Raw genomic sequence first — 12,295 nt, 5'->3', positions numbered from 1 at the left:
AGGACCTTTCCATCTTTGCATGCTCGCTTGGCGTGACGAAAGAGATAAAAAGCCACAACCCACAAAGCCAGTAAAAGCTTGTCAATTCTTCTTCTGTTCTCAATGGCCATTGAGAATGGGAAAAAACGGAAAGCATAAATTTCACTTACAAGGCAAAGACTTCCTACATGAGTAAGAAGAAGTCATAATCCACACCAGGGATTGCAGAATGTAGCATATGTGTCACCTCCACTATCTCTTCTCTCTACACTGAGAGTTGCTATATCAACTTGCTATACTGGATGAGCTTAGCTACTCTCTGGCTGGTCATCATTTAAATTCCAACTTAACGAGGCTATACCTGCAACTCTGTGTCATCTATTTTTGGTAAAGGGAGTGCTTCGGGCTGTGCTTTACACAAGCTTCAGCTAGCTACCTGTCGAGTTGATTTAGATTATAGTTATTACAGGGCAAGGAACAAGCTCAACTGTCCATGCAAAAAGCAAATAAAATTTGTTTTTCTTCTCCCCAGAAATTAAATCAGTTCATCATGATTCTACAATTTGTCATATCTTCAATGCTTGCTCGTCCCGTACAAGACAGCAATTGACTTCCACTTTCCCCTCTCCTCCCCTCACCTCACCACTTATTAAGCTCAAAACACTATCCACCGTCTCCACGAGCCGAGGAACTGTGTTGGTGATATGAAATCCAAAAAAAATCTGAACCCTCTGCATGCTGCAATATGCCTCTCTTCTTCATAGCACCAAGCCACTATGCTCCAAGCCACTCATCCATACAGTTATCTATCACATTTCCCCTCCTTCAGGACGTTATTAACAGCAAAGCGGCGTTTCTCCAGCCCATCTTTTTTTCGCCACCGGTCTAAACGGTAGCTCCTTGAGCCACGGACAAATCCCAGGGACCACGTTTGCGCGGTAAATGCTGCTACTCGCAGGGCAAGGGAAGAGACGAAGCCACCTGTCTTGGCTTTTCCCGGGCACAACGCCACGTGAGCTAGATTCGCCGGATGCAAGGATCGCCTGTAGGGAAAAATCGGGGATGTGACTATGATGCTGAAGAGTAAGAAAAGGTCTCGGTCCTTATCAAGTTCGCTAATGAAGGTAGCAGGCCTCTTGGCGCCATTTGATGTGAACACACAAGAGGTGCATTTAATGAGCCTTGCGCCAAAGAGCAGTTTTCTCTGACCTCCGTCTGTCGGTGTACAGATATGACTGCAAGCCTTGGCTGTCAGCCAAGGCAAAAAGAAAAAGCTTGGCTCAGGCTCTTTGACAGGATTGGTCCTTTCTATCCTGGCTCACATTGGTGGTAAACATCCCTTGCCTGGGAGATAAAGAGTCTCGTGCCAAACAAGACAAAAGATCAACTAGGAAGTTTTGACTGCTTTTTCCTGTTTTGGATGTAAACCGACGCACGGATCAATCAGAGGAGATAACAAAGATGCCCCGGATGAATGATTTCTTTGAGTAATGCCTCCTCTCCCGGTGAGTGGTTATCTACGGAGCCCAATTTGTCCTGTATGTTGCGCAGAAAGCGCCGGCAGGGTGGGAGATAAGGTGCCGTGCCTAGCTTGCAGCAGGAAGTGCGAGATAGGGAGCAAACACCCCGGATTTGCGCGTAGCACTCTGGAGTAGCACAATAATTAATTTGTTCTCTCACCGGCTGCACAATGCAAGGGCTGATGCAGCCATGTAGGCCGCCATTTGAATTGACAGTCATCGCTTGCACCCGCGGATGCAGGACAAGAAAAGTATCGTATCGTCCCTTGGGGTTTCCGATATAAAAAGTGATTCATCACCAGACCGCTCGGTATGATTGGAGCCAACGCGGACCCAAGGGGGGGAAAACTCTATCCACGGAGCCAGTGATTATAAAACTTTTGTGCTGTTCCAGTCCAGTAGTACCTAGACTGTATTGGTATGAGGTTGATATGCGGCCGAGGCGAGCGGCATACGTTGGAAACATTCATGTTGCGCTGTAAGAAATGCAAATTCGTAGTGACATGCACGAATATGACTATTGGACAAATGCAGCCGATATCACTCGTAACCTAGGCCAGCTCTGTTAGCCCCCCTGCGAAACAGGGATCCGGAATAAAGAGCCGAGATATGAGATGTTATTTTGAGAAATCTTGTATTCGGGATCGTAGTTCCCTGTCTCCATCCCGAACCGAGCCCAGGTCGGAACAAATCGCCGCCAAACACGATGACGAGGCAGAGCCAGGAGCCAGAATATACGCAGGCATGCATCGCAACGAGTAATGTTCCGCGTATTGTCTCTCCATCAATGAGGGAATATTCCCAGGCTCGGATGAGCTTGTACGACGCATCGCTTATGTATGCGTGACAAACGAGCAGATGACGCCCCAGTATGTGCTATACCTAGCTGTGCTAGGAAGTTTTGCTTTGCAGGCGAAGCAGCTTCCAGCTCAGAGTACAGTACCTGTTTATGCATGCCCCTCTAGCTCAACGATGTTGGTAGGAGCTGGTAACGTACCGATGCTACCAAGCAGGGAAGATGCGGGTCCAGCAAGCAGACCGTGGCTCAGTGGTGATGCGGCGCATAGTATAGCTGTGCGTTTAGAGTGGAGAGTGAATCGGCGGCCTCGTAACTGCACGGTGATTTCCAATGTCTGTTCCGTATTAATGTTCCGGCGGAGGGGCGTGATGGCTACTTTCTCGCATCTCCGGATTCCTAGTTCTCAGACTTATACGCCCCCTCCGTATCGTAACAGAGTGCCATCTTGCGGGGCGCAGAATTGCTTATTGTTTGACTGCCCCTCTTCTAATATAGCGGATATCGGCTCATATATTCCGCTGAGCCTTTTTTTCCTCAGAGTCCAGAGGCATTGATAGGAAATCCAAGTGGAAAGTAATTTTGTAAGCTGTTTCGATGTTTCTTGCGAATTGAGATCTGATAATCGTCAGATCTCAGCATCGGCAACACCGGAGCCCATGGGCACAGAAACAATCGCAACACGGGTCCCTCAAAAACACCCTTCGGATTTTTTCTGAGTGAAGTGCAGAGTCGTATCAAGGGCCTCATCTGGCGGGGCCTCTGAGTAAACCGGCCATGTCTGACTGTGACTTGAACGCCTCTCCATGGCGCAGCCGAGCCGGATATTGCACCACTTGATATTCGCCACCGCGCTATAGCTGCAGCTCAGCGTCCAGTGTTCTTGTTAGGCGCGGGAGATATATTAGAAGAGTCTCTGCTGCAGGCAGTCGCAGTCCTCCTGCTATTAGCAGGACGCAATCCGTCCTAAAGAAAGAACCAGGGCGCGACGAATTGTGGGGGAAACAGGCTCCAAGCGCCGCATCCACAGGAGATTGTGCGCTAGTCATCACTCCACGATGCAGCTTGATAGGCCACTGACGGCTGGAATACTGAGTTGGCCGTCAAAGCTTGGCCCGGGCAAGGAAGCTCTGTGTCTTTTCGGTACCGTAAGATCCTGTCTGTGCGAACGGCGGACGTGGTTGGTCAGTAAAAGTTCGTAGGATTGGCCTGCAGTACCAGTCAAAATGGGGAAAACATCATGATGCTAGCATACATATCGCTTGCATCACAACTGCTTGGAGTACGCCTTAGCAGCATTCTGTTGGAGGGGGAACTTTGGGCCAAAGCGATACCCGCCTTGCCAGCCAAGATAGCTAGGAATGTAGAAAATCACCTAGGGGTGGATGGGGGATGATTTCCAGAGAGCTATCCGTAAAGGGGGGGGGAGATGGCGAGAACAATGGTGGTGTCATGGCTGAGCGAATGGCCGCGCAAGGCTGCCGCCCTTGCAAAGTATAATATACGAAGAGGCACTGCGCTTTACCTCAATTGAAGGAGAAAAGAAGGATATGATGGTGTGGAAGAGAAGAATTTCCATTTTTCTTTTCTTTCATCAAGATGGGCGCCTGAGGCTCGAGGCCATGCATATGCCTTGCGACCTTGGCAGTAGTAACGGCCATGCGCCTTCCTCTCAGCGAATGAATAAAACTTGGTGATTGAACTTCCAAGTTGTTATCTGGCAGAAACCACCAATGGCGATTCTTTTTTTCTCTGGCACCGAGATAGCATTGATCCCATGAGATGACCCAGTCTGGTCTACTATCTCAATTGATTGCTCTGCGAGTCTGTCTGTAAAAGCATTGGCGCTCATATTACATTTGGTATCCGAGACATGCAGCCATCGCACGTTGCGGAATACTGCCACGATGCCAAGATGGCTTCAGGGGATGGGATCTATCGAGACAGGGGTCCATCTACCCAAAATACTAGTCTTCATAGACGCGGTTCATCAGCCACAAAGTGCGAAGATCAGATCCTCCACACAATGTCGATCATGGATATGGAGCAGCAAACAGCTCCAACTAGCGTCTTCCAAAAAGGCCAACCGCGAGGATCAATGGATCCAAGCAACAATGGCCACGACAGATGCAAATCTGCTGATGCTACGATAATGCACCACCCTTCGCGGATCTTTACTCGATGGACAAGATAGACTAGATAATGATCGGATCCGGGCTGGAATGCTCCGAACCGGTAAGCATTATGCTGTAATACTAGGCATCTACAGACAACAGCCTGTGTACGAGGTGAATGCCGCACTTGCAGGATGCAATGCCGACACGTCTTGAGCACTGCTAATTTTGCTCTGTATTCCAAGTTACACGAGCGATTAGTTCAATGGAACCGAAACAATGCGACAGCTGTTCACACAGAACATGTTCTACAACAACGGGATATCTCGGGAGGCTCCAACGGACGGCTCACACCCGGTGGCGAATCGGTTTCTCAGTGGCTGCAACCACCAGAAGCGACTAATCTTTCCAGAACAAGCGAAAACAAGGAGTGAACAACACTATACAAAGGACCGTATCGAGTACGACAGCTTCTATGGCCATTGATGATCTGGCCGCTGGAAGAAGCTTCATCCTGGTGCATAGGTAGGTATCTGATATTGATACGTAATCCGGGGGAAGATCGAAAACAAGCGTGGTTTTAACGTGTTTGTGCATGAAGCTTTTCCCCTCGAACGGTACTCGATAAACTTTGCGCCAGTTTCTCTCCTGCATAAGGGCCTCTTGTAAGCCAGTCTCAGGTTCAGTTGACAACACGGGGAATTACTATTCCAGACTCTTCAGGAATCTTACTCTTTTAGCGTACTCCAGCTTTTTTGCTTCTTCCATACCCGGTAAAACTCCTCATCGCGCTGGAGGAGATTCGCTAGAGGAATCCGGAGTTTAGTCTTAGTCCTGATAATGGAGCAAGCGCTCCAAGGATGGATCTGCATAAGCGTAGGAAATTCTGCGACCGGCAGGCCTCCATTACCCGCTATCGTCAACGGCGCTCTGCTACTGAACTGCCCAGAGCTCGAACGGGTTCAGCCTCCCTTCTCCGAATGCTCTCTCGTGGTGTTCTAGAGGCTCGATGGGAATATCCCGCTCCGGCAGCACCATTGCCTCCTTCTTAGAACCTCGGCCATATAGCAAAGCCAGCCGCCACCACACCGGCCAGATGGCGAAATGCTACTCAGGTCCCAATAATCCCAGTGATGGCTAGCCAACCAAGGCTTCCATTCTTAGTCATTTTCAGGTCCGGCCCGCTTGTTATTCGCCCCCCTCCTTGCCCATCAGGGGGATGCTAGTAAGATGCAGCGAGATACTATAAAAAACTATAAGAAAAATTCAAAAGACGGAAAAGAATTTTTCTTACTCCCCCATAACGAAAGCAGAGACCCGTATTGTATCCTCTTTGGAGCCCAATGGACCAGCATCAATTTGTATTACTTGAGTGAAGATGTATGACAGCATCTTGACCAAACCCATGCGGGAAAGGTGGCGCTTTGATGAATTAGCATTTCTCAATGCATGCTGTGGCGTCCAAGACAGCAAACCTTGTCCTTTGTAGAAAGGTACTCCTAGCCACACTGTCCCGTCCCGTCATCTTTTTCTGCTCCGAAGCTTTGGTTGCGGATAGAGAGGGCAGGGATGAGAAGAAATTTTTTCTCTTCCAACCACAAAGGTCCCACCTCGGGGCCGTCCTCGTAAGCTGCCGCGATGTCCAAGAGAAGGAGTTGGCTGGAACTGGAACAAGGTAAAGAAGGAGAGTTAAAAAAAAAAAAAAAAAAAAAAAAAAAAAAAAAAAAAAGGCATTTTGTGACAGCAAGGTTGGCATGGAACTGACTACTAGAGTCTCGACTCTTTGATCGGCGCTGTCGACCTCCACCTGCATCCAATGTCCATGTGGCAGTCAATTGGCGGGCCCCCTCAGACAGTCTGGAGTATAGAATCAAGTCCGGGGCCGAGCAACCAAGACACGATTTGATCGAAGCCAGTTGCTACCGGACCGAACTCAGAGACGCTGTCTTCAGATTTGACTTTGTGTCTCTCATTTTCATCTAGCGGTGTACTCTGCGCTCTGTACCATCCCCAGAATGTGACATGTTCTCCTACTGCTCTCTTGCGTGATGAGCTTGTACAGCACGGACTGGCAATGCTAGCCGCTGGCCTCTTATCTGCGACATCAGGGCTTACTGGTACGTTGGCAATCACAGTGGACTTGCTTTCTTCTGCGTCCGTCGGCAAGGGCTGGAGCTATTGGTGCAGCTGACTCCATTCCTGGGCGAGCACGAAAAGGCGGCGAAAAATTAGGCGTGGCATGGGATAGCAGAGTTGATTAAATGAGCTTAGATTTTAGGGCGCTCTGACCGAAGCCCGGACCCTGAGCCGACGATGTCGATGCTGCCGGACATGTACTTCTCGTGTAGTACCTAGACGCAGTGCATTCTTGAGAACTCGCTCGCTCTGTAGGCTCCGGCCTTCCCCTCTGGCCTCGTTATCGTCTTACTTTCTTTTTTTATCTCCATCTCTCGGCTATCAGGCAGGGAGGTGGACATTCTTGTCCAGCGGTGAAACTGCAGATCGCCAATCGCACTCGCAGCAAACAAGCGAGCCGAAGCTGGCTTGCATAGCCATAGGGAGCAGCTCTGGATAACGGCGTTAGCCAGAGCAGACTGCTGCTCGAGTCAATGGCCCTTGTTTGTATGTGTGGGCGGCCTTGGACGCACTCCACAATCGCCATGCTAGGGCCATCCGTGCGTCTTAGCAGCAGTGGTACATACAAACTAGCAGTAGTAGGTATATCAGTAGGTCGTGGTGTATGTAGCGATAGTACTTGTATAGGAGCTTCGAGGTACGTCAGAGACAGGTATATGCCCTGCTCTTGGCTTACACGGCAGCTCTGGAAGACAAAGATATGATTACCTTGTCCAGGTATACATACAGGCAATGCTTTGTACATGCCTCTGGCGAGACATGAAAACAGACGGCCGTCTTCGTCCTTCTCGGCGCCGGCGCTGGGCCAATGCGGAGCGACGTGTTCTGGTTGCATCGACCGATGGCTTCCAGCCATACTCGCGCCTCACCGGTACGGGTATGAAGCAGCTGCATGCTTGGGTGTGCAACCCCATAGCCGGTGGTGGTTGCAACGTGCCTTGCCAATCTCTCGAACAGGAAATGGCTCCAAAGGTTACCAAACAGGTTCGGTGCACAGTCCTTAGGAAGAGTAGGTGTCGTCAATGTCCATATCTCCATATCCATGGAGACCCGCGGCCGAGCAGGCACCAGGAACGGGGCAGACAAACAATGTTGCAAGGCAACAGACATGGTGGTATCCAAGGCTGCTCGGACAATATCATCTCGTTGTCTCGTCCAAGCAGCAGCATCTAGGTGATTGGGCTTGCAGCAAAGTGCCGTATAATGCAGCCGCAATCTAGGGGCAGGTCATATGGCCATCAAATTCAATATACCTACCACCACCAGTCAGTAGTTGTACATCCATGCAGGCCTCGCACATATACAAGAACACCACCCGTCTTTGCCTGTGCAGCACCTCCTCATAGCGGCATGTACTCGCGATGCCTCCATAATAAACAGCAGAGCCGAGCCGAGGAAACGGGCGACGTACGGGTACATGGAAGCGCGGTATCTCGCACCATCGCCAGCAGTACACCCTCCCGCAATGCCGCTGCGTTTAGTTAGGTTCGAGTCTGGCCTGCTCCGTAATAAATCGAGACAACATGCCGATGAGCCAAGCAGGCCACAGGTACACCACGCCGGTTCAACGCTAGCACCATGCCTTGCCATGCCATGCCATTCCCTGCCTGGCATGGCTCTCAGCATGGCCGCTGGGAGCTTGGATGCCTTTCGAGCCTGTCGTCAGAGTTCCGTGCCCTGACGAATCCCTCTCGCGTATTTGCCTTGCCCTTGGACACCTTAAGTTGCATGCCTTAGCTCGCGCCAGCAGCCATCTGCAGACAAAGGGCAAGTCTCCAGCCTCCACCGCCGCCCTCGTCCCCCTTCATCAACGGCGCCTCTGAAACCTCAGGCCGCGAGGATGCTAATAAACTCTGGTATGGCGTCTTGACGGCTTGGGGTGTGGAGGGCTGGCTCTTCTGGAACTCATGCTAGTGGCCCGCGCAAGAGCCATCCGGATTCCGTGAACAGCGCAGGCCCAAACAGGCACAGTGCCGCCCCAAGTTCGTCCACTCCACCGCCGCAATGCAGTCGTAGCGGCGAAACCGCAGAGAGGCAAAACAAGAGAAAATTCAAAAGTCTAGCGAGACCAGGGTTGATAACTGTGCGCCTCTAGGCTCTGGGTCCTGCTGCCCTGCCGTCCGGCTCTTCCACTGGCTGGCTGGGCCCTCCAATAGCCCAACGGAGGGGGTCGATGTGTTGCTGCTAGCAGTAGTAGCATCGCAGCGTCCAGGATCAGTTGTTCAAGCACCATCCGGCCGGGCTTCCAGTCTCTGCGGTTCCCGGGGCCTCGTCAACCACTTATTACGCCTCCGGATCCGCTTTGCTCGAGCGCTGTTGTTGTTGTCTGGATTTTGTTTGCACCGGCTCGCTGCTAGGAGAGAAGGCTTCTGACTCTTCCCCTCTTCCTTACTTATCTCCTCTCTCCTCCCTTCCTCCACGACTTGCTGTGTGTTTGATATTCTTCTTCTTCTTCTCCTCTTCCTCCTCCCTCTCTCCTCTTCCTCGTCTTCTTCATCTTGCGGCCTCGCCGTATGTGCTGGCTGGGTTGTTCCTCTCGTTTCACCATTGCGGCTGCTACCCTCGCTCCACCCCAGGCTGTTAGTCACCTTCAATTTCGAGAGAGATCCAGAACGGAGCCCACAGCCACGGACCTCGTCTTTCGGCATCTCCTGTCATCAATCAGTCACCTGGCCACCGAATAATTTGCCTCGGTCCTTGTCGATTTGAGGCATCACCTGTTCTCGCTCTGTTCTTCTTGCTCTTCTTCTTGCTCTTCTTGTTCTTTTCGTCTTCCGCAATTGCTTCTGCTGGGCTCGGCAAAAACCGCCCATTCCTAATTCTACTTGGCCAGGCACGGCACCGGCTGTGTGTGTTTTGCGTGTTTTGTGTGGGTGCGCAGGTGACCTGAAAATCGGCTGCCACTACCGACCGAACCTGCAGCGCTGACAGCCTCATCCACGCCCTCTCATTCGTCCACACTTACACCATCGATCCGTCCCCCAACAAACAATCGTCGGCGTCAATGCTAAAACCGGCGCCTTCTCTTCTCATGGTTTTCTGATTCTACGCTCAGAGCTCTGGAGCCGCCACCGACTGCCTCTGTCGGGCCGCGCACGCATTTCGAATCTTAAAAGATCCAGCATGGCTGCCGCAGTCTACAACCAAGACTCAGACTACTTCAAATCTGCTCCGATGCGGCGCTCACATTCCCACTCCAACCTGGGCAGCGCCTCGCTGGCGGGCTATCACCACTGTGGCCCAGACCTGTCCAATCCCTATGCCCACCCTCCAACCAAGTCTTTTTCGGATTCCGACCATTCCTCGGCGCCCTCATCGCCTCGCACCGCGCATATCGAATCAGCAGATGCGTCCTACACATCCACGCCTTCTAGCAACCTCTCAATAGCCTCGGATTTCGAGGAGACCTTGTCCATAGACGAATCCCCCCGAGGACCACTTCAGCCTGCCACCCTTTACTGCCGATAAACTCTACCTGCCCCCGCAGATTCGACCGGATGACAACCTGGAGCCTCCGCCGAGTCCTCGCACTGGTGATTCTTACACAGTCTCGCCCGCCGAACAGGACAGTTCCGTCAGCACCTCACGACCTGATAGCCCTGAGCTCAGCGACCATGCCGAGGATGATACGGCAGTTGTGAGCAAGCCGTCTCGGCAAGTGGACTACCTATCCCACGAGTGGAGGGAAGAGGATATCTGGTCATCATGGAGATACATAATTTCTAAAAGAGGAGAATTTCCCAACAGTGCTAGACTGGAGAATGCGTCATGGAGAACATGGATGAAGGCTAAGAACAATCTAAAAACCATTTCCCCAGAGACACTCAACTGGTAAGTCTGCTCGGACGGAGTGCGATGATTGCAAATAAGTGTGTGCTCATGTTTTTTTAGGCTAAAAGATTACGACGTCACTTGGCTCTATGGACCTCTTCAATCTGGAAAGCATAATACTGCTAACAAGACTGGGCCCCCAAGCGTCTCATTATCAAAGTCAAGTTCTCTTGTCAACTTGGACAAGATGAAGGATACAATGAACAACAATAAGAAGCCCATCTTGAAGAAGAGGAGCATGTCGGAGATTATGCTCCAGAGGTCACTCTCGACTGCTTCCCTTGTCAAGCAGGCTGCTGCTGCCGTCCACGCTCAGGAATATCGCAGTGCCATGCGACGACCACAAGTAAACCGGGCAAACACGGATTACATTTCGCTTTCGTTTTCTTCCAGACGGATGAGCCAAGAAAGTAGCAGTGCCGCCGCTACGTCTACGGATTCATCGAGCATTACATCCCCCAACACCGAACGCAGACATATTCACTTCAACGAGCAGGTAGAGCAGTGCATTGCTGTCGACGTCAAAGGCGACGATGGAGATGACGTGGACGTGGACATGGACCTGTATGGCGACGAAAGCGATTCAGACGATGGTGTCATGATGAAGCGGGTCAGGTCAAAACGACGCCCATCAACAAAGAAACGCATGCAGAAGAAGATCAATGCTGAAGGCAAGATCATCGCCATGCTTCCGTCTACAACCCTCAAGTACCAAGGAGAAGACAGCCCGGACTCTCAAGATTCAGCTATGAAGCACAGCACACGTGCCTCTCGCAGTCCTGTTCTATCTCCTTCGTCATCACAGGAAACTCTCCGCCCTTCCAAGTCATCTACTGGGTTTTTCTTCGACGAAGATGAAGACGACGATGATCTGGCTCCGGAAATTCAGATGCCTACTCTGGGTTGGCTATCTCCACCATCAGAAAGTGGTGCCGGTGGATTGCACAGATCGACATCTTCAAACAGCCTTCTTGACGAGCCAGCGGGCATGCGTCGAACGCCTTCGGGGATGTTTATGCCATGCGAAGAAACCGAGACGTCACCGGGGGAAGGCATTTTTGGCCGAGTCATTGACACTGTCAATACTGCCCGCGACATTGCCCATGTCATCTGGAATGTTGGGTGGCGAAAATAATCGCGGGAACCGGCCAATCGTCGGTAGCATCATTCAATTGGGCCAACTGGCCGATCTCTCAGACTCCATCACGATGCCACGAGCAGCAGAATGATCCAAGCGCGCTTGATTGGCCTCTCAACAACGTTCTTGACCAGCGCCAAGCCAAGCCTGGACCCTCGAAATCCGGGGTCCAGCGTTGCATTACGCATTACCCGCTGATTTGCGCCTTGACAGCAAACTCGGCCAGCTTCCATTGATACATTACATAATAATTCTTCCTTTATTCGCCAAATGAGCGTCAAGTGGGACTTGGACTTTGTCTCCCATTTTGTTGGGCCTGGCACTACGACCAAGCCTGGGCGTCATCAGGAGGCGAAAGCACGCCGAAGCTGAAATGGTAATATTCTCCATGTGGACACGCCGATGTCACGAGATGCCGTTTCGGTGGTCGGGTGACTTCATTTCGGCCACCTAATTTCCTTCACTAGTAACTCAAGTTATTTTCTACCACCTGCTTGGCTCAAACAGCGCTAGGGGTGTTATCCCGGCTATACGACGGCTTATGACAAAACACGTCTCTGTACCCATTCCCTTTTCTTTGTTGATCTTTCTCATACGACAAGACCAAAAGAAGCATTTATTTTATTTTTCCGGAATACGACTGTCAAAATCTAGGGCGGCTCATCAAAGGGTTTTTACTTTGTTTTATATATATTCTCATATTCGAGAAGAGGCGTGCTGTTGCCTACTTGTTCGAACATTTGTGTTTTTGTTATTGTTGCATTAAAACAAAACTTGTATT

The 12,295-nt window shown here is 51.0% G+C and overlaps 4 protein-coding genes across 4 annotated transcripts; 3 read left to right on the top strand and 1 right to left on the bottom strand.

Annotated features, from left to right (window-relative positions):
* Positions 1 to 4,688: 4,688 nt before the first annotated feature.
* Positions 4,689 to 4,895, top strand: TrAtP1_003454 (uncharacterized protein; the record flags this gene model as incomplete). Its single annotated transcript, XM_066111892.1, has 1 exon — positions 4,689 to 4,895. One exon carries the CDS (start codon positions 4,689 to 4,691, stop codon positions 4,893 to 4,895), a length of 207 nt encoding a protein of 68 aa, XP_065967972.1.
* Positions 4,896 to 6,846: 1,951 nt separating this feature from the next.
* TrAtP1_003453 (uncharacterized protein) lies at positions 6,847 to 7,401 on the bottom strand (the record flags this gene model as incomplete). Its single annotated transcript, XM_066111891.1, has 1 exon — positions 6,847 to 7,401. The coding sequence occupies one exon, from the start codon at positions 7,399 to 7,401 to the stop codon at positions 6,847 to 6,849; it is 555 nt and encodes a 184-aa protein (XP_065967971.1).
* Positions 7,402 to 9,668: 2,267 nt separating this feature from the next.
* Positions 9,669 to 10,013, top strand: TrAtP1_003452 (uncharacterized protein; the record flags this gene model as incomplete). The annotated part of the gene is made up of 1 exon (XM_066111890.1): positions 9,669 to 10,013. The coding sequence occupies one exon, from the start codon at positions 9,669 to 9,671 to the stop codon at positions 10,011 to 10,013; it is 345 nt and encodes a 114-aa protein (XP_065967970.1).
* Positions 10,014 to 10,326: 313 nt separating this feature from the next.
* TrAtP1_003451 (uncharacterized protein) lies at positions 10,327 to 11,511 on the top strand (the record flags this gene model as incomplete). Its single annotated transcript, XM_014087924.3, has 2 exons — positions 10,327 to 10,376; positions 10,437 to 11,511. The coding sequence occupies 2 exons, from the start codon at positions 10,327 to 10,329 to the stop codon at positions 11,509 to 11,511; spliced, it is 1,125 nt and encodes a 374-aa protein (XP_013943399.2).
* Between the last annotated feature and the right edge of the window lie 784 nt (positions 11,512 to 12,295).

The sequence above is a fragment of the Trichoderma atroviride genome, chromosome 2, assembly GCF_020647795.1.
Source record: "Trichoderma atroviride chromosome 2, complete sequence".
Classification (NCBI taxonomy): Eukaryota; Fungi; Ascomycota; class Sordariomycetes; order Hypocreales; family Hypocreaceae; genus Trichoderma; species Trichoderma atroviride.
The sequence above is the reverse complement of the archived record's forward strand: the minus strand, read 5'-3'. Positions and strand labels throughout refer to the sequence as shown.